This window comes from Oryza glaberrima, chromosome 4 (assembly GCF_000147395.1).
Source record: "Oryza glaberrima chromosome 4, OglaRS2, whole genome shotgun sequence".
NCBI lineage: Eukaryota > Viridiplantae > Streptophyta > Magnoliopsida > Poales > Poaceae > Oryza > Oryza glaberrima.
The window spans coordinates 15,387,641-15,405,564 of NC_068329.1; the positions used below are offsets into that span (position 1 = coordinate 15,387,641).

Consider the following 17,924-nt stretch of genomic DNA (forward strand, 5'->3'; position numbering starts at 1 on the left):
GGGCGTTCTCGCGATCTTGGCCTCTTCTTGGCGTTCTTGCGTTCTTGGCGAGAGAGGAGAGAAGAGAGAGGAGAGAGGGGGATGGGGGATTTGGGGGTGGTTGAGTGTTTTGGCGGGGAAGGAGGAGGCGATTTGGGTGAAGGACGGTGAGGGGAGGTAATATGGACTAAAGAAGGGTGTTGCGAGGGGATAATTTTGGGCCTAATTTGGATGGGCGGAGATTGAGAACTATTTAGAATTGGGCCTAAACATGTTAGCCAGCTGAGGCCCAGATTGATGGACCGATATCCTGGTTCATTTATGTGTAAGAAAAAGTACATGTCCCTCATCTTGTCAGCGAAAATACAAAATTGACCCGCAACTGGAAAACCGGATATATGATATCTCTCTACTTACAAAACCGGGTCACTCTTGGTCCTTAGGCGGTATTTACCCTGGTTTTTGTCCAACGTGGAGGCCGAGTCAGCGTAGGACCCACGTCGGCCCCATATGTCAACACATCAATCCTCTTCCACCTCTATCCTTTCTCTCTTCCCATCTCAATCCAAACTTCTAGGGTGGCTCTATCCTTTCTCTCTGTGGTGGCCGGCGGGACACATGTCAACACATCAATCCTCTTCAACCTCTATCGTTTCTCTCTTCCCATCTCAATCCAAGACCACCCTATCCTTTCTCTCTTCCCATCTCAATCCAAGCATCTAGGGTGGCCGGTGTCAAACTGGGAGAACTAGAGAAGGGAAGGGTGGTGGTCGGCGGGAGAGGCGCTCGGCGGCATCTCAATCCAAGCTTCTAGGGTGGCCGGTGTCAAACTGGGAGAACTGGAGAAGGGAAGGGTGGTGGCCGGCAGGAGAGGCGCTCGGCGGCATCTCAATCCAAGCTTCTAGGGTGGCCGGTGTCAAACTGGGAGAACTGGAGAAGGGAAGGGTGGTGGCCGGCGGGAGAGGTACTCGGCGACATCTCAATCCAAGCTTCTAGGATGGTCGGTGTCAAACTGGGAGAACTGGAGAAGGGAAGGGTGGTGGCCAGCAGGAGAGGCGCTCGGCGGCTGACGGTGGCGACGCTCACTGGTGAAGACGGGCAGGAATAAGATGAACAGGGATGGTGGCTGTGAGAGAGACGCTCGTTGGTGAAGACGGGCAAGGATAAGATGAACGGGGATGGTGGCGTTGCGGGCAGGAATAAGATGAACGGGGATGGTGGCTGCGGGAGAGACGCTCGTTGGTGAAGACGAGCAAGGATAAGATGAACGGGGATGGTGGCGTTGCGGGCAGGAATAAGATGAACGGGGATGGTGGCTGCGGGAGAGACGCTCGTTGGTGAAGACGGGCAAGGATAAGATGAACGGGGATGGTGGCGTTGCGGGAGAGCCGAGGCAGGGAAGCACGGGTGGAGAGCAATAGGGGAGCATGGGGGAGGGACTCACCAGTGAACTCCTCCCCTGCACACGGGAGGTAGGTGGCTGCGGGAGAGACGCTTGTTGGTGAAGACGGGCAAGGATAAGATGAACGGGGATGGTGGCGTTGCGGGAGAGCCGAGGCAGGGAGGAGGGACAAGGCTTTATAAGTCAGTTCCACACTTGCTAAATTAGCAAGGTGGTTGGAGGGACAAGGCTTTATAAGTCGGTTCCACCCTTGCTAAACAAGGTGGTAACTAAACGTGTGCACACAGCTCACATGGGCCACACATGCTTCATCCTCATTGGGCCAGGATGTCACATACACCCCCCCTCAAAGGACCCGACGTCCCTGTCGGTCCAACTTACCCAGCCATAGAGGCATACAGGCAATGCCCGCACACTGACTCGTACGTGGTTGTGCACACTGACCCGTACGCGCAACCGCGAGGGTCGGCTCTGATACCATTTGTAACAACCCTCCCTCCAGAACCGCGTAGCCCAGCCCAATCAACGGGCGGGCCCACTTACACACACCAGACCACTTACACTTTCATCCTCGCTTTGTGTAAAAGGGTTAAACCGGAAGTGGCATGGTTGGAGGGACAAAGGCCTTATAAGTCGGTTCCATCGTTGCTAAACTAGCAAGGTGGTACTAAATATACGCACACAGCTCACATGGGCCACACATGCCTCATTCTCATTGGGCTAGGATGTCACAGTCGAGGCGGCGCTCAGGGAGGTGGGAGGATGACTCGACCGGCGAGGTCGAGGCGAGGTGCGACAAGGTCAAGGTGGGGCGTGGGGAGGTCAAGGCGGGGGTATGGGGACGTGCGGAGGTGGCCGATGATGTCCACCATGGATCGCACCAACAGCAACCGGTGCGTCCTGCTCGGCAGGGCGGGGTCCTTGACGTAAACCGGCTTCACCCCCGAGCTCGATGCTGCCGCCTTTCCGCTGAGATAAGCGCCGCTGTAGATGCTGCCCGATTGCTGCTTTTCCACCGCCCACCCACCATTGTAGCCTTTCCAGCTCGCTAGCCAGCCTGCATCGCTTCCGTCTATCTCCTCTCCGTCGCTCTTCTCCTTGCTCGCCGCCGGCCACCGCCCATGCTCGCTCGTGCACTATAAAGAGACGAGAGAAGAGAGAGGAGGAAGCTGTGGTTCACTAATATGTGGGACCTAGTGGGTTCCACGCTGACTCAGTTGCTACGTTAAATAAAACTAGGGTCAATACTGCCTAAGGATCTAGAGTGACCCGGTTTTGTAAGCTGAGGGAAATTATATATCTGGTTTTTCGGTTGAGGGAGGATTTTGTAATTTGGTGACAAGATAAGGGACCTCATATATACCTTTTCCTTAATGTGTATGATATGCAATAATATTTTTTTAGGGAGATTAAAGAACGGTATACCGTTGTAATGGAATAGCTGGCGCCAACATGATGTCAGCACGGTATCGTAAGTATCGGATATGATATCCCGTAGGAATTAGCTAGATCAAGTATATAAATAACATGATGACATCATCGTGACGTTAGCTATTCCGTTGGAATTGTATAATGTTCTGTAGTACTTTTTGTAATTTTTAGTTCGATTTCTCTGTTTGCAAGTATGGAGTAAGCGCGAGTTGGGACCAGTGCAAACCGGGCAGTGTATCCTATGCACAGTGCACACGCTCACACTCCGTACCAGAGCATTGGCTGTTTATCAGTCAATAAAACCTAAGGTTTTCATATACCATGTGAGCTGAGGTGCCACGTGCTACGACTGTAGAAGCTAGAGCTCATTGCCTATCCTCAAGGTACACAACAGCAGATGAAACCATCACCTTGTTTGCTTTATTTCGTCCCTTCCAATGGACGAGACAACCTACAGAGACCCAGTAGCGTCAGCTCCGATCGAGATCGAGTCAGAAAAAGGAGGAGAGAAAAAAAAAAAGGGCAAATGAAAACGCTCGTCGTCACGCTGCCGCCGTATCGCGTGCACGACTGCACGTAGGCACGTAGCCGCCTCGGCTTGGCTTGGATCCCCCCCCTCAACCAAACCGTGCAGTGCAGACGCGCATGCATCGCGTGCTGGCGCCACTCGTTTCTCTCGCTGCAGCCTTTTAGCTTAGCTACGGCCTCCACCCCCGCTTCCCCGCCTGCCCGTCCATCCGTCCCTGGCCTCCTCCGCTCGCCGGAGAAGGAGGAGGACGAGGAGACGACGACGGCTTCTATCGATCTCCTCCTCTCCTCTCTCTGTTCTGCGGTACGCGTTCTCGCATCTTACTCTGTTCTTGCTGCCTCTACTTCTTCTTCTTTGCCTTTCTGTCAATTTGAATACACAATATATTTTATTTGAAATTGAACACACAAGATGTTTTATTTGAAATTGAACACACAAGATGTTTTTTTTTTTCATCTCGGTGTTAATTGTACTTTGTTTGCAACGAATCGTGAGCGTTAATTAGGCCCACAAATTTCGTAACACCCCTATCATAATTTGACATGCTTATATGTGAAACTTTAAAATATGATAAAATGTAGATGATGCATTCTACTTGCATGGGCTTTTATGATGATTGAATGAATACTTGTTTGTTAGTGGGTGATGATGTGATTTTATCTCTAATGTTGAGTTTTAGGAACTAATGATTTCAAAGTGGGTTCCTAGCCGTCTTCTCCATAAAGTGTGGTTGCTGATGGTTGTTTGTGCATTTATATACATGCATGTTGCTGCAAAGTGGCGAATATGGGATTAAAATTTTAGGGATACGAAAGTTAATAGAATAAATATATGCCAGTAGAAATGTAGAATAAGCTAGCAGACATTCAGACATAGCCTAGCTAGAATAAATATTAGCAAAACTAAAAGACATGCACATACATAAGAGTATATATTTGTAAAGACAATAAACAATAATTATCTTTCCGAGGCACCTACAAATCGGGCGCCCGATTTTCTTTTATCAAAAATCGGACGCTGTTTCACCAAGTAGATAAAAAATGTTTCAATCTTGTAATAAAAAGCTGAAACACAACCAAATCACCACATGAAACATTTTTGTTACAACGTATGAAACATCGGTTTCCAAAAAATCGGACGCGTTTCACCGTATATAAAAATAATATTTCGGCAAATAGCGAAAGAATGTTTCAATTCTTAAAAAAAACTAAAACACAATCAGATCTCTAGATGAAACAATTTGATTCAACGTATGCAACAAACGATTTAAAGCCATTGCAACACTTAAACCCCGTGTACATCAACAAACCACGTGTCCATCAAGATGAAATTATTAAAACAATATAAAAAATCCACTGCAACATTTGATCTATATATAGTGAAACATCACGAGTACACTAGCTAAAATATTGTTGGTGGAACAAAAAATGAAACGAATCCCCTAATAGGATGTTTCCGTGATATGCGGGTGGTTTGTTGCAACGGCACGCGTGGTGGTGCACATTGTGGGGGCGTCGCGCGAGCATGGGAGGGGCGGGAGGCGTGGGGCGCCCGATTTTTTCTCTTCCCCCATCGGGCGTCAGACGTGAAGAATTTTCATTATCTTTCATTTATTTATCCTTGTTCTTATAGGAACTACCAGAAATTTATATCTAAAATTCTAACTCCACATATTTGGTAGTGGTAGAGTAAGGAAGGAAATGTATCAAATGATAGAAACAAGTTATTCTTTTTACAATTACAGAGTGGCGGAGCCCGATATTACCTAAGCCTAGGACTCACCTAGATCAACTAATGGCTAATGGGTTGTATGATTTCTTCAAATTTTTAATGGATAATATAACATAAACATGATTATGGATGTAATCCTAGGGTCTAAGTCCTAGCCACAGATGCACACTCCATACACACACTAGCAAGTGTCACTCTTAACCCATGTTCAAAGAGAGTAAGAGATGAAAGTTAACGACAACAATTCCTTAAATAACATTGCTCATTGAAAGTGCATATACGTTTGTGTATTTTATGCATATTAATAGGAATATATACTCTCGAAAAGATTGTTTAAAATGTAGTGTTGTACAAGTGTTCTACTTCCTCCGTCCCATTTTAATTGCAATTATGTGTTTTAGTACTCAATGTTTGACCATCCATCTTATTTATTTTCTTTTAAAAAATAAATCACGCATAAAGTACTATTAATGTTTTATCATCTAGTAACAATAAAAATACAACTAATAAAAAAATTTCGCATAAGACGAACGGTCAAACGTAGGACACGGAAACCCACAACTGTATTTAAGACGGAGGGAGTTTGTATGAGATTCCACGAAACATATTGGCTTAAAATATCTTTGAGTTCTTTAAAACAAATCATAAAACTGATTTTTTTCAACAAACGATATTGTGTGTATTACAAATGCCTTAGAACAGTTTTTTTTTTTTTTTGAAATTTACTGTTTTGGAATCTTTTTTTTTTTCACACAGCTGGTGTTGTGGAGTGCCCCAGAGATCGACACCGATGCGTTGAACATTATTAGTTCTTTTCTTTAAAAAAAAAGATCTTTTGAACAACGGCCTTCTAGCTGCTTTTGTCTCTTCCCATGGACGCCAAGTACAAGAGATCGATCGAGCCATTCATTATCCGACACCGAAGATGCAGGGGGGGGGGGGGGGGGGGGGGGAACAAAAATAAGCTATAATTGGCTGGAATTCGCTGAACACTCATCACGGTCAGTCTGGCAGTGTCACCATCGATCGCTCGTGCCGTGCCAAGAACAGTGTCTGTCGATCACCACCGGATCGATCGATCATACAGCGGAAATCGAAAATATTGCTGGAGGTTGAAGGCGACTGAATCTTTCCAGGAGCAGAGGAGAGAGAGTCCCTTTCACTGATCCGATAGATCTTTACTTTTCGCTGTTCATCGTGGTAGCCATGGCCCCACCACCGCAGGAAGTCGCCGCTCGATCGATCGGTGCACCAAATTATGCACCACTTGTGTTTTTTTTAAACATTTTTAGCCCTTCTTAATTAAAATTATTTGGTAAATATATCTGTACAAACTAAACCGTTGGGTCGACGCCGGACTCATCGGCGTCAAGGTCTCAAGGCATGGCCGGAGCTACTATCCCTCGAGCCAAGCCCTTGCTCGTGTGACGGTCAATGTTAATGTTAAATAGATAGACACACATATGTATATTAGAGTTAGAGTTGGACCATGTCTTAGACTCTCTCTTAAATAGATAGACACACATGTTATAATCGTATGACGACCTAACATGGATAAGAGGGAACGATTGCTGCCAGCGTCCAATCGAGGGTCGCATGAGAGGGAACGACCTAGCATAAAAATTTTCTGACCATACCGAAACTATTTCTGTAAAAATAATAATAAATGATATCATTACTGATTGTTGCTGACTGTAAATTTAGTTTTTCTAATTTTTGTGTGTTTTATTGAAGTTGCCACTAAATGGTTAAATTCATAAATATGAAAAATTCCTTATCGAATCGATACTGCTTTCATAAAAATAATATTCCCTCCGTTTCATATTATAAGTTATTTGACTTTTTTCTAGTTTGATCAAACTTACATAAAAAATTAGCATCATATAAAATATCAAATTAGTTTCGTTAAATCTAATATTAAATATATTTTGATAATATGTTTGTTTTTTTACTATATTTTCTTGTAAATTTGGTTAAACTTTAAAAAAATTGAGAAAAAAAAAGTCAAAAGAGTTGTAATATGAAACGGAGAGAGTAATAAAATGATGCCATTTTCGACCTTTTTCACCCCTCATCTAGGCTTATAGTTTCAGAATAAGCTTTCTCGATTGGTATATTGATAAAATAAGTTTTTCAGGAAGGGGTTAATGAATATGAAATCCAGCCGAACACTCGTTTTCGCCATTTAGCCGCTTGCCTCGCCTCCTGGTCCGCCGCCGCGCCCTTCATTCGTCTAGCCGAGGTGGAGGAGGAGGAGAGAGAGGACGTACGGACGGCGGCGGCGCCTTCTCCTTCCACTCCGGCGTCTCGCCGCCGGCGACGCTGACGACCTGCGGTACGTACGGCTCCACCTGTCGCTCCCCGTCATGTGTTTCTTTCCTCAATTAGTCAATTTTTTGTGGCGCCGGAGAGATCGGCTTCTGCGGGAGGAGTTTGCTGTTTTTGACGTACGCCTTGGAATTTCTTTTCTTTTATCTCGATGAATTTGAATTTGCTCTGTCGCTAATAATTCGGAACAGCGAAATCTGTTACGCTCGGATTTGCCTCTTCGTTGCGAAAGAATTACAAAATTTCTCCGCTTGACATGATTTGAATTTTAGAAATTCCCGTTCTTTGGTTCAGTTTTGCGGTTCTGAACTTCTGAACCAAATGCATATTTTTCCTCATAATTTGTTGCAACGGTGAGTCTTTGCATGTCGTCGAGAATGGGTCTCTTTGGCACGTGAGCGTCAGGCATGAAAAAATAAGCTTAAAAGAGCTGGAAATTTGGACATGTGCTGTTTCAAAATGATTTGATCTAGTCATCCAATATATACTACTAACTGGAACTAAAATCGTGGATTAGTGTACACAAATTTAAACAGTCTGAAGATGACCTGTTTGACTCTGTTAACAAGTACTAGAGGGAAGAGGAGGAAGTCTGGTTGATTTCGCCACCTAAAAGTATATATAATTTGTTTCATCCTTTGACTCGTGGTGCAAAGGATCTAGCTACACATTCTTGTCCTAATCGAGTATAATAGTATTATGTCAGGCATGCTGAACGCCTGAACTTGGCTGCCAAGCTTGACTGTTGTTTCCTTTGGTTTTTCTTCCCTACTGCACTTCACCACTTTGGCTGCAAGTTATTTCAGCCATATCGAAGCAGGATCTGTTTGGCTGTTGAAGTGGTGATAACAGTCTTAGAATCCAGTTCTTTACTATTCGTTAGCCTTTCTTAAATATTCTTACCAGTCATAAATATGCGACATTTTGGAATGTGCGTTGGCAATACATTTAAACTTTAACCATCAATATCCCTTTGAATATTTTTGGTTCAACTTTTGAAAACATACTTTATTTGTTTTCCAAAATAGTTTGACAATACTATAATTGTTCCGTACTTTTCTTTTTACAATACTACTATTTTCGTCCTAAAATATAATAACTTTTGCTCGAACTAGCGTTGTGGTGACCGTTTTGCTATCCAGATCGTTACATTTTTTTTTCTTTGCGGTGGAGATAGTATATATATACTACTGTCATAATCACTTTGCCAGATAAGACAACGTATCTTGTTCTTTCCTCAGCTTGTTTAGCCTTTTAGTCACGTTGAACTTGGCTGTCAAGTTAGTGTGCTTCGTTTCCTCGCAGTTTCCTCCAATTAATCGCAAAGCCCTTATAAGGACTTGTCAGATTATTGACTGATTTGCTGTTGCTCACAACCTTCAGTAAGTAGTTCACCTCATCTGTAATTGTAAACACACTCATCTTTCTGTTTGAAGTTGAGAAGCAGAGCAAGAAGCTAAGCTTGGGGGGCGTGGCCATGGCGGCGCCACCAAGCATGGAGGAGCCTCTTCTTGGAGGCGGCAATGGCGAGGAGAAGAAAGGAGGGAGCTCGAGGCTAGCGGTGGTGGCCGAGGTGAGGAAGCAGCTGTACCTCGCCGGGCCGCTCATCGCCGGTTGGCTGCTGCAGAACGTGGTGCAGATGATCTCCGTCATGTTCGTCGGCCACCTCGGCGAGCTTGAGCTCTCCAGCGCCTCCATCGCCACCTCCTTCGCCGGCGTCACCGGCTTCAGCCTCCTGGTACACACACCAATCCTTTCTCAAATATAAATTTTACGGTTCCTAAGAAAGTAACCCGAGATAACTTTACACTAAATTTTTTTAGTATTTAAAAATATCAAATTTTATATTCGACGTACTTCTCGATACCTTCTATAAAATTACCTATCCTCGTAACCTTATATTCATTCCTGACATGATATTGAATTCGCTTCCCATCTTAGTACATGTTCAATCTGTTTGATCTGGCGTGGCATCTCGAGAAAATACCTTGAAGTATCTAAATTTTACACTAAACATTTTTGTTTCCTCAAGATACTTAATACATGGAGTTATCAAATTTTATATTCGAAAATTTTGGTACTTCTCGATACCTTGAGCTCAAAGATGATAAAATTAGTAAATTACCCATCCCCAAAACCTCATTTTCATTCCCCATCAGTCCCGACATGATCTTGAATTTCGTTGACATCTTGGTACGTGTTCGATCCGGTTCACATCGTCCATGGTATAGGCTGGCATGGCGAGCAGCCTGGACACGCTGTGCGGGCAGGCGTTCGGGGCGAAGCAGCACCGTCTCGTGGGCGTGTACAAGCAGCGCGCCATGGTGGTGCTCGGCCTCGCCAGCGTGTGCGTCGCCGCGGTCTGGGCCTACACCGGCGAGCTCCTCCTGCTGTTCGGGCAGGACCCGGAGATCGCGGCGGCGGCGGGGAGCTACATCCGGTGGATGATCCCGGCGCTGCTGGCGTACGGGCCCCTGCAGTGCCACGTCCGGTTCCTGCAGACGCAGAACGCCGTGATGCCGGTGATGCTCAGCTCCGGCGCCGCCGCGGCGTGCCACCTGCCGGTGTGCTGGCTGCTGGTGTACGGCGCCGGGCTCGGCAGCAAGGGCGCCGCGCTCGCCAACGCCGTCGCCTACCTCGCCAACGCCGCCGCCCTGGCCGCCTACGTCAGGCTGTCGCCAGCGTGCCGGAGCACGTGGACGGGGTTCTCGTCGGAGGCGTTCCACGACTTGGTCGGCTTCATGAGGCTCGCTGTTCCTTCTGCTCTCATGGTCTGGTAAGTTTCCTTTTACTTAAAAAAATAAATTTTATAGTACTTTTTTCTTCATTACACGATAGATGTACACGCGCACACAATACTCAGCACGCAACACACACACACAAAAGGAGAGATTCGGAGGTAGAGATGTTCTTCAAACTATTTTTAAGAAGGAATTGTAAGCAGGTTGGGGACTAAACATGGGACCTCGGAATTGAAACCACACATCCCTTACCAGTTAATACTGTATTATCAAGTGCATCTCTAAGCACACAACACCATACTCATGAAATTTTATAGTACTTGAGAAAATACCTATGGATATCAAAATTTTGGACTGAAAAATTTAGTAACAGGAGATATCAGGTTTTATAGGAGTATTAGAAAATATGATACATTTTGGTACCTTGTTAAGAACGGTAAAATTACTCTAAGAAAACTATTGTGCTAGTCACTCTGAGTTCAGGTAAATTTCGTTGTCTCATGTCGAATTTAGCTGAAATTTGCATGTTTTGTAGCTTGGAGTGGTGGTCGTTTGAGCTCCTTGTGCTGCTCTCCGGACTACTCCCAAATCCGAAGCTGGAAGCATCAGTATTGTCCATTTGGTGAGTGATGTTTTCATGATTTGGTCACACATTCTGCATCCAGTTTGCCTCCTCTGATCGTGTACCACTGAATTTCCTGCAGCCTGAACTCGGGTTCCTTGGCATTCATGATCCCTTTCGGCCTTGGTTCAGCCATAAGGTCAGATATATTGATCAAATCAAACACCTTATCATAAATATTGCTTTCAATTTATTGTTTTTCTTTTCATCAAAACAATTGTTCATGAACTTTTACAATGACAAATTAACGACATCACAATGCCCTGTTCTTCGTGATCTCTCTCAGCACCCGGGTCTCGAATGAGCTCGGCGCCGGCCGACCGGAGGCGGCCCGTCTGGCCAGCCGTGTGGTGATGGTGCTGGGTCTCGGCGTCGGCGTCGCGATCGGGCTCGCCATGATCCTGGTGCGCCATCTATGGGGTTACGCGTACAGCAACGAGGAGGAGGTGGTCCAGTACGTCGCAAAGATGATGCCCATTCTTGCCGTCTCGTTCCTCTTCGATGACCTGCAGTGTGTTCTGTCAGGTCAGATGATCGATGCTCGATCTCAACCAAAAATAAATGAAAAAAAAATGCATGTAATTGAGAGACTATTGTCTGAGTTTTTTCACGCGTTAATCGGTTCTTTTCATATCCATCTATGTATGATTGATTTGTATATATGGTTTTTAACAAACATATTATCCCCAAGAAAATGATTGACAGTGAGGGATTCTTCAGGTGTTGCAAGAGGCTGTGGGTGGCAAAAGGTTGGTGCCATTGTTAACCTTGGAGCGTACTACCTCGTGGGAATTCCAGCGGCGCTGTGTTTCGCCTTCGTCTACCATCTTGGTGGCATGGTAATTCTACTGCTCACATAAGAGAAAACATTACCCCAATTCTGTCAACATTTTGGTTGGCTATTTCTTAGATATGAGACCTGGAATATAAGTTTTCATATAACCTTTGGCCGTGTATATTCACTTATAGATACAGAGGCCTGATTACTATCCATTATCTAAAAGAAATCGGTCTCTGTTTTGAGCAGAAGAATTAGACCTCTGAACAATATATATGCTTCCAAACTTGCAGGGACTGTGGTTAGGGATAATGTGTGCACTCATCGTTCAGATGCTGTTGCTTCTGGCCATAACAGTCTGCACCAACTGGGAGAAAGAAGTAAGCAAAATCATTCACAACTTCTTGCATGCGTCACATGTATACTGTTCTTTTTTCTGTCAGCTTGTCAGTACGGTTTCTTGATGCTGTGGCCTGTTTTTGTCTTGTGTCTTTCCGTAGGCTCTAAAGGCCAAGGAGAGAGTTTTCAGTTCGTCCTTGCCCGCAGACATGACGACATGATAATACAATGTACACGATCCAAGAGCCAAGATGAAGATCGATGGACGATTTTGTTTGGCAATAGAGGCCAAGAAATTCTACGAGACAATGGGAAATCACAGCTTAAGAAATTAAGACTGTCATCTCCATGTTTTGATGATGCAATTAATAGTCGCCAAAACATGGAACTATCTGCAAGGAAGAGTTCAGACAGCAAGAAATCTGCTTTTGGTGGATTTTTTGTCAGACGAAGAAATAAAATGTTATGGACTAGAGGCACTACATTGGATACGATAATGAATTGAAATGTTCAGTTAACTACATGTAGTGGATGTTAGGATTTCGACAATGACACTATTTTGTCTCTACTATTGATTAGATGATTAATTATATTGTAAGTATTATGTGACATGCGCCATTGAGTCATGACTCATGATACCTTTTTTCCTAAACGAAATACATCTTCTTTTGGTTGCAAATATGCAAATATAAAGGTTTTTTTTTCCTATTAGCATGCTTCATGATTTTCTTAACAATGAAAGTTTAACTTTTAGGCTTTGCATCGCAACTAGGTACAGACAGTTGGTGATGCTTCCAGTATTAAAAATAAATAATTTTCTATCATTCTGGCCTACGGGAGTTTTTAATTAGTGAAAAAAAATGCCCATATTCCTAGGGTAAAAATAGTGGAAGCTGTTTATTGAAACATGTGTTGTCCATGGAGATGCATGAGTTGATGGCTAGTGCTATTGCTTCCAATTGAGAAAGTGTGACAGATATTATTGATGCATATTAGCTGTTCAATCAAGTAATGCTAATTCAAGATTGTTCATTGAAGAAAACAAATTTAAAAAACTAAATTCTTACTTCAAAATAAATATATAAGGAACTGGCCTGGTAAGTTGGATATCTTAGAGCTAGAATTGAAATTAAACTGCTGTTGTTTGGGCAAGACATGTTGTTCACACTTCAGACTAAAATGGAGGGTTAAACCATTTTACCTCAGCAAGTAAATAATCTAATTGTGCTATCATTTTAAAATTGTAATTAATCAAAAGCATACAATATGTTGTTTCATGTACCAGAAGCATGCATCTAATGATCATGTCCCTCCCATCTTCCCATATGTTGACTAGCATGATACTAGGTTATGGACGTGATACAACTTCTTCTCTTACCAGCATGTGTGTGTATATATATATAGTGATACAACTTATACAACTTCTTCTCTTACCGGCATGTGTGTGTATATATCTATGTGCAACTAGATGTTTTCTTGCATAACCACTTGCTAGTAAAGCTTAACCAAAAGTAGTGTAACACTTATCTTCGCACATATTCATTGAGATATTAGAGAAAACCAAACAAACTATGTGATGTTCTGATTAAAGTATACGCAATAATGTGAATTTGCTAGTGAAGCCTTCCAGATCAAGGTTCATCAAACATCATTCTAACTAATTTCTTTACATAGCTTTGTAGATATGGAACATATTCCTTGAGATATTAGAGAAAACAAAACAAACTATGTGATGTTCTGATTAGCTTATACGGTAGAGTGTGAATTTGCTAGCGAAGCCTTCCTAATCAAGTTTCGTCAAACATCATTCTAACTAATTTCTTTACATAGCTTCGTAGATATGAATGAAGTTAGTAGGTACCTTTATGGGGATTAAAGCACATTAAATTCAAACTGTTGAGGAGCTAGTTAGAGAAGTACATGCTTTACGTAGAAGCATATGTGGAAGAGAGAAGATAGGAGAGAGAAGGAATGCGGGCTACAAATTTGTAGCCAGCTGCAGCATGAACTTCAAAACATCGTGTGTATAAGAGGTGGGACCATATATTAATGATGTAGTATATGTTTATAAGTAACTATCATTGTATGAATGAGTTATTAGATTGATTTGATTTAGAGGTAGTAGTTGGCTATACCATTAAACTTGCTCTTAGTATGGATGAAGTTAGTTGGCATAATCTCTTCTATACTTTTATACTGGGTGAATGGGGAATGTATAGTACGCTCCCTCATCACCTGTTATCTTTTGCCATCCTTTCCGGTTATCATGTAGCTGGATCTATTTAATTGAAATTGGCCCGCATCAATTGTGCGTGAGCTGAGCTACTTTTAGTCTTATCAGCTGCCCATTATTCCTAATAAGATAAAACGACTTATATATTAAAGCATAAAATAATTTATAAGTAAAACTTTTATATATGTTCTTAACAACTTAAAAAATCCAATGCTGAAAAATGAACTACATTAAAAATATCTTAAAATCAACTTTGAAAATTTAAATTTTGGCTTTGGTTTATTAGGGCAACCAATGGGGCCTTCTTCTTGCTGCTCGTTATGTTTGCATGGTATCAGAGCGGCATTGATCCCACCTGTTCCTTTCCCTATTTTTCTCCTCTGCTACATCCATGGCTTCTCCACAACCCACCATCGGCAGTGTTCCCCCCTCCTCCTTCCCTTACCTAGACACCGTCGCCAACCTCGTCATGGCGCTCGCCGCTGCCCATGCCGCGACGTCCACTGGCAAGAACGGAGACCTCCTCGTCGCCACCCTCGCCAAGGCATAGGTGGCCCAAGATGCCATCATGGCGTCATCGACACAAACACTAGGTGTCCCTTTGGCCCTGACGATCCCGCTGCCCGCGCAAGATCGAATTGGTGCTTTCGCGCCACCTACGCCCAATGCGCGCGGTCGTTGGTGCAGCACCTGAGCTCTCAGCATCCCAAATGTCAAGACACACGTGTCTGTCGTCCTTGACATGAAGAGTTTGAACTACACCAAGTGAAGAACCATCTTCGTCGCGTTCGAGCCTCCTCCTCTGCTCGACACTGCCGGGATCTGGGCGCAAAAGAACTCCGCCGTCCACATCGCCATGTACTGCTCCATTGCCACTGACGTCCTTGATGTCATCATGGAGACCATGGTAGTTGGCCCACGACAAGGCATCTTCCACGACAACCGCGAAACCAGAATCATCTATCATGAAATGGAGTTCTGTAGCCTCCTTCAGGGCTACATGCCGGTGACGAACTATTGCTGGTGACTCAAGAATGGTGATGGTGCTGGCCGCATCTCGTCATCGGCATCGCGATCGGCCGGTCTCTATTAGATTAATGGGCTAGGCCCAATTAAATCCTAATAAATTCCATTGGCCCACATTAAGTGCTATAGGTAATAATACCACCTTGGAAATCGGACGAAGAGGTCTCAACTTAAATACGGAGCTAGTGGAGAGTCTCTGTTGACCGGTTGAGATGGTGCGCGGACAGCCAAGTGGGGTGGGGCGGGGCGAGGCGAGGCATGCAGCTGCTGCTGCGCTCTCTTGTTTTATAACGGACGATAATAAACACGGAGAATTGATTTCGTATTAATGAACGCGTCGGTTACGGAATTAAACGTCGTGAATTGATTCTGTCGGTTACGGAATTAAACGCTGTGAATTGATTCCATCGGTTACGGAATTAAACACCGTGAATTGATTCCGTATTAACGAGCGCGTCGGTTATGAAATTAAACACCGCAGTTGATGACTCCGAACGTTACTCTCGTGCTCGCATATATATACTCCGCAGCGACCAGAAGGATGGGAAGAAGTTGTTCTTCCCGACCTCTCTTGCACTTCGTGTTCCTCCTCCTCTGTTCCTGAGCTGCAGAATCCTTCCCCAGTTCTGTTCACCTGCGCGCACAGGTGTACGGGACGAGCAGGTGCCTCCGAAACTCCGTCCGCTTGAGAACCTGCACGGGTAGGCGGGCGATCACGTTTTTGGGTAGCGCTTCAAGCGCGACTGCTCTTGTTCTTCGCGGCTACTGCTGCATCGGCGTCTTCACCAAGATGTTAATGGAGATTGGAGACAAGACGATTAACGACATCAACGGAGGCAATACTGCCTCAAAATCTAGCGGTGGGACATTCTCAGGGTATACTTTCATTCTCCCGATTCTATTAGATGTTTCTTTGTTAATACTCTTTGCAATGGCAGCATTGCATTACTATATAAATGTTGATGCTTATTTCATATTAAGCATGCTCAAGTTGTATACATCTAGCACTGTCACTAGATCTACTCATATTGCAAATGCCACGTTTATTGTCTTAATATTTTGGATTAAAATATGCCGAATTATGACCAAATTTCAAACAATCCAAAAACGTGATAGGTCTTTTTCGGTAGTTGGCTTTGCTGCATCACTAAAACCACATGCTCTCGATGGTTCAAATTATAAAAGATGGAAAGCATGTGCACTTTTGCGGTTGACGGTGATGCAATGTTTCTTTTTTTCACGAGGCAAACCGAGTGAACCGCCTCTCTTCCCTGAGGAGGAGGCTAAGTTCGAGGCTGTGGATTGCTTGTTCCGTGGAGCATTGATCAGTGTGCTCGCCGACAATATTGTGGACGTGTATATGCACATGCCTTCAGGGAAGGACATGTGGGATGCTCTTGTGGCCAAGTTCGGAGTTTCCGACACCGGCAGCGAGCTGTATATCATGGAGCAGTTCTATGACTATAAGATGGTCGATGACCGTTCTGTAGTGGAACAGTCTCATGAGATTCAGATGCTGGCAAAAGAACTTGAGAACAACAACTGCGAGTTGCCGGACAAGTTTGTGGCGGGAGGCATTATTGCCAAACTGCCACCTTCTTGGTCGGACTTTGCTACTTCTCTAAAACACAAGAGGCAAGAGTTCAGTGTTACTGACCTCATTGGCTCTTTGGGTGTTGAGGAGAAGGCGAGGGCAAAGGACATCCGGGGCAAAAAGATCGAGGGAGGTTCTAGTGCTAATTTGGTGCAGAAGAAGAACCCTCATGCATCCCACAACAACAACAAGAAAGTCAAACCTGACGTCAAACCCAAGGCTACAACCAATTTTAAGAAGAAGGGCAAGGGAAAGGCAAAAGGAGATTGCTTTGTGTGTGGCCAGCCTGGGCATTGGGCCAAGGATTGTCCTGAGCGCAAGGACAGAAGTCTGCAAACATGGTTATTAGTGAGGGTGGAGAAACATCGGGGTATGGTAAATTTTTACCTACAGTTCTCTCTGTGTGTCAGTCACCTGATTGGTGGGTTGATACTGGTGCTAATATTCATGTGTGTGCTGATATTTCCCTGTTTTCTTCTTATTAGGTCGGGAGAGGTTCCTCCTTGTTGATGGAAAACGGATCGCTTGCGGCTATTCATGGTGTTGGTACGGTCGATCTGAAGTTTACTTCAAGAAAGATCGTGCAACTGAAGAACGCGCAACGTGTCCCTTCAATAAAGAAGAATCTAGTTAGCAGCTTTCTACTATGTAGAGATGGTTTTAGACTTGTGTTTGAATCCAATAAATGTGTTGTATCTAAATATGGAACGTTTATTGGAAAAGGCTATGACAGCGGAGGCTTTTTCCGCTTTTCCTTGGATGATATGTGTAATAAAGTTGTGAACCATGTAAGCGTTGATGATGATGAGTAATGTGTGGCATTCGCGACTTTGTCATGTGAATTTTGGTTGTATGTCGCGACTTTGTCATGTGAATTTTGCTTGTATGACACGCTTAGCCAACATGAGTTTAATTCCAAAATTCACTTTAGTCAAATGCTCTAAGTGTCATACTTGTGTTCAATCGAAACAACCTCGCAAGCCTCACAAGGCATCTGAGGCGAGGAATTTGGCACCACTAGAACTTGTTCATTCCGATCTGTGCGAAATGAATGGCGTGTTGACTAAAGGGGGAAAGAAATATTTCATGACATCGATAGATGATTGCACTAGATTCTGCTATGTGTACCTATTGAAAACAAATGATGAAGCATTACATTACTTTAAGATCTATAAGGCTGAGGTAGAAAAC

At 44.1% G+C, this 17,924-nt stretch overlaps 1 protein-coding gene across 3 annotated transcripts; it reads left to right on the forward strand.

Annotated features, from left to right (window-relative positions):
- Positions 1–3,530: 3,530 nt before the first annotated feature.
- On the forward strand, positions 3,531–12,559 carry LOC127772180 (protein DETOXIFICATION 16-like). Of its 3 annotated transcripts, none has more exons than XM_052298176.1 (10): positions 3,531–3,644; positions 7,210–7,407; positions 8,845–9,138; positions 9,632–10,176; positions 10,677–10,763; positions 10,846–10,902; positions 11,050–11,288; positions 11,484–11,602; positions 11,835–11,921; positions 12,042–12,559. In XM_052298176.1, exons 3-10 carry the CDS (start codon positions 8,878–8,880, stop codon positions 12,099–12,101), a joined length of 1,455 nt encoding a protein of 484 aa, XP_052154136.1. In that variant the 5' UTR covers positions 3,531–3,644; positions 7,210–7,407; positions 8,845–8,877; the 3' UTR covers positions 12,102–12,559. The 3 variants fall into 3 exon arrangements, with proteins under 3 accessions (XP_052154136.1, XP_052154135.1, XP_052154134.1); XM_052298175.1 differs by having other exon boundaries at positions 8,848–9,138; XM_052298174.1 differs by having other exon boundaries at positions 3,532–3,644; positions 8,837–9,138.
- The last annotated feature ends 5,365 nt before the right edge of the window (positions 12,560–17,924 follow it).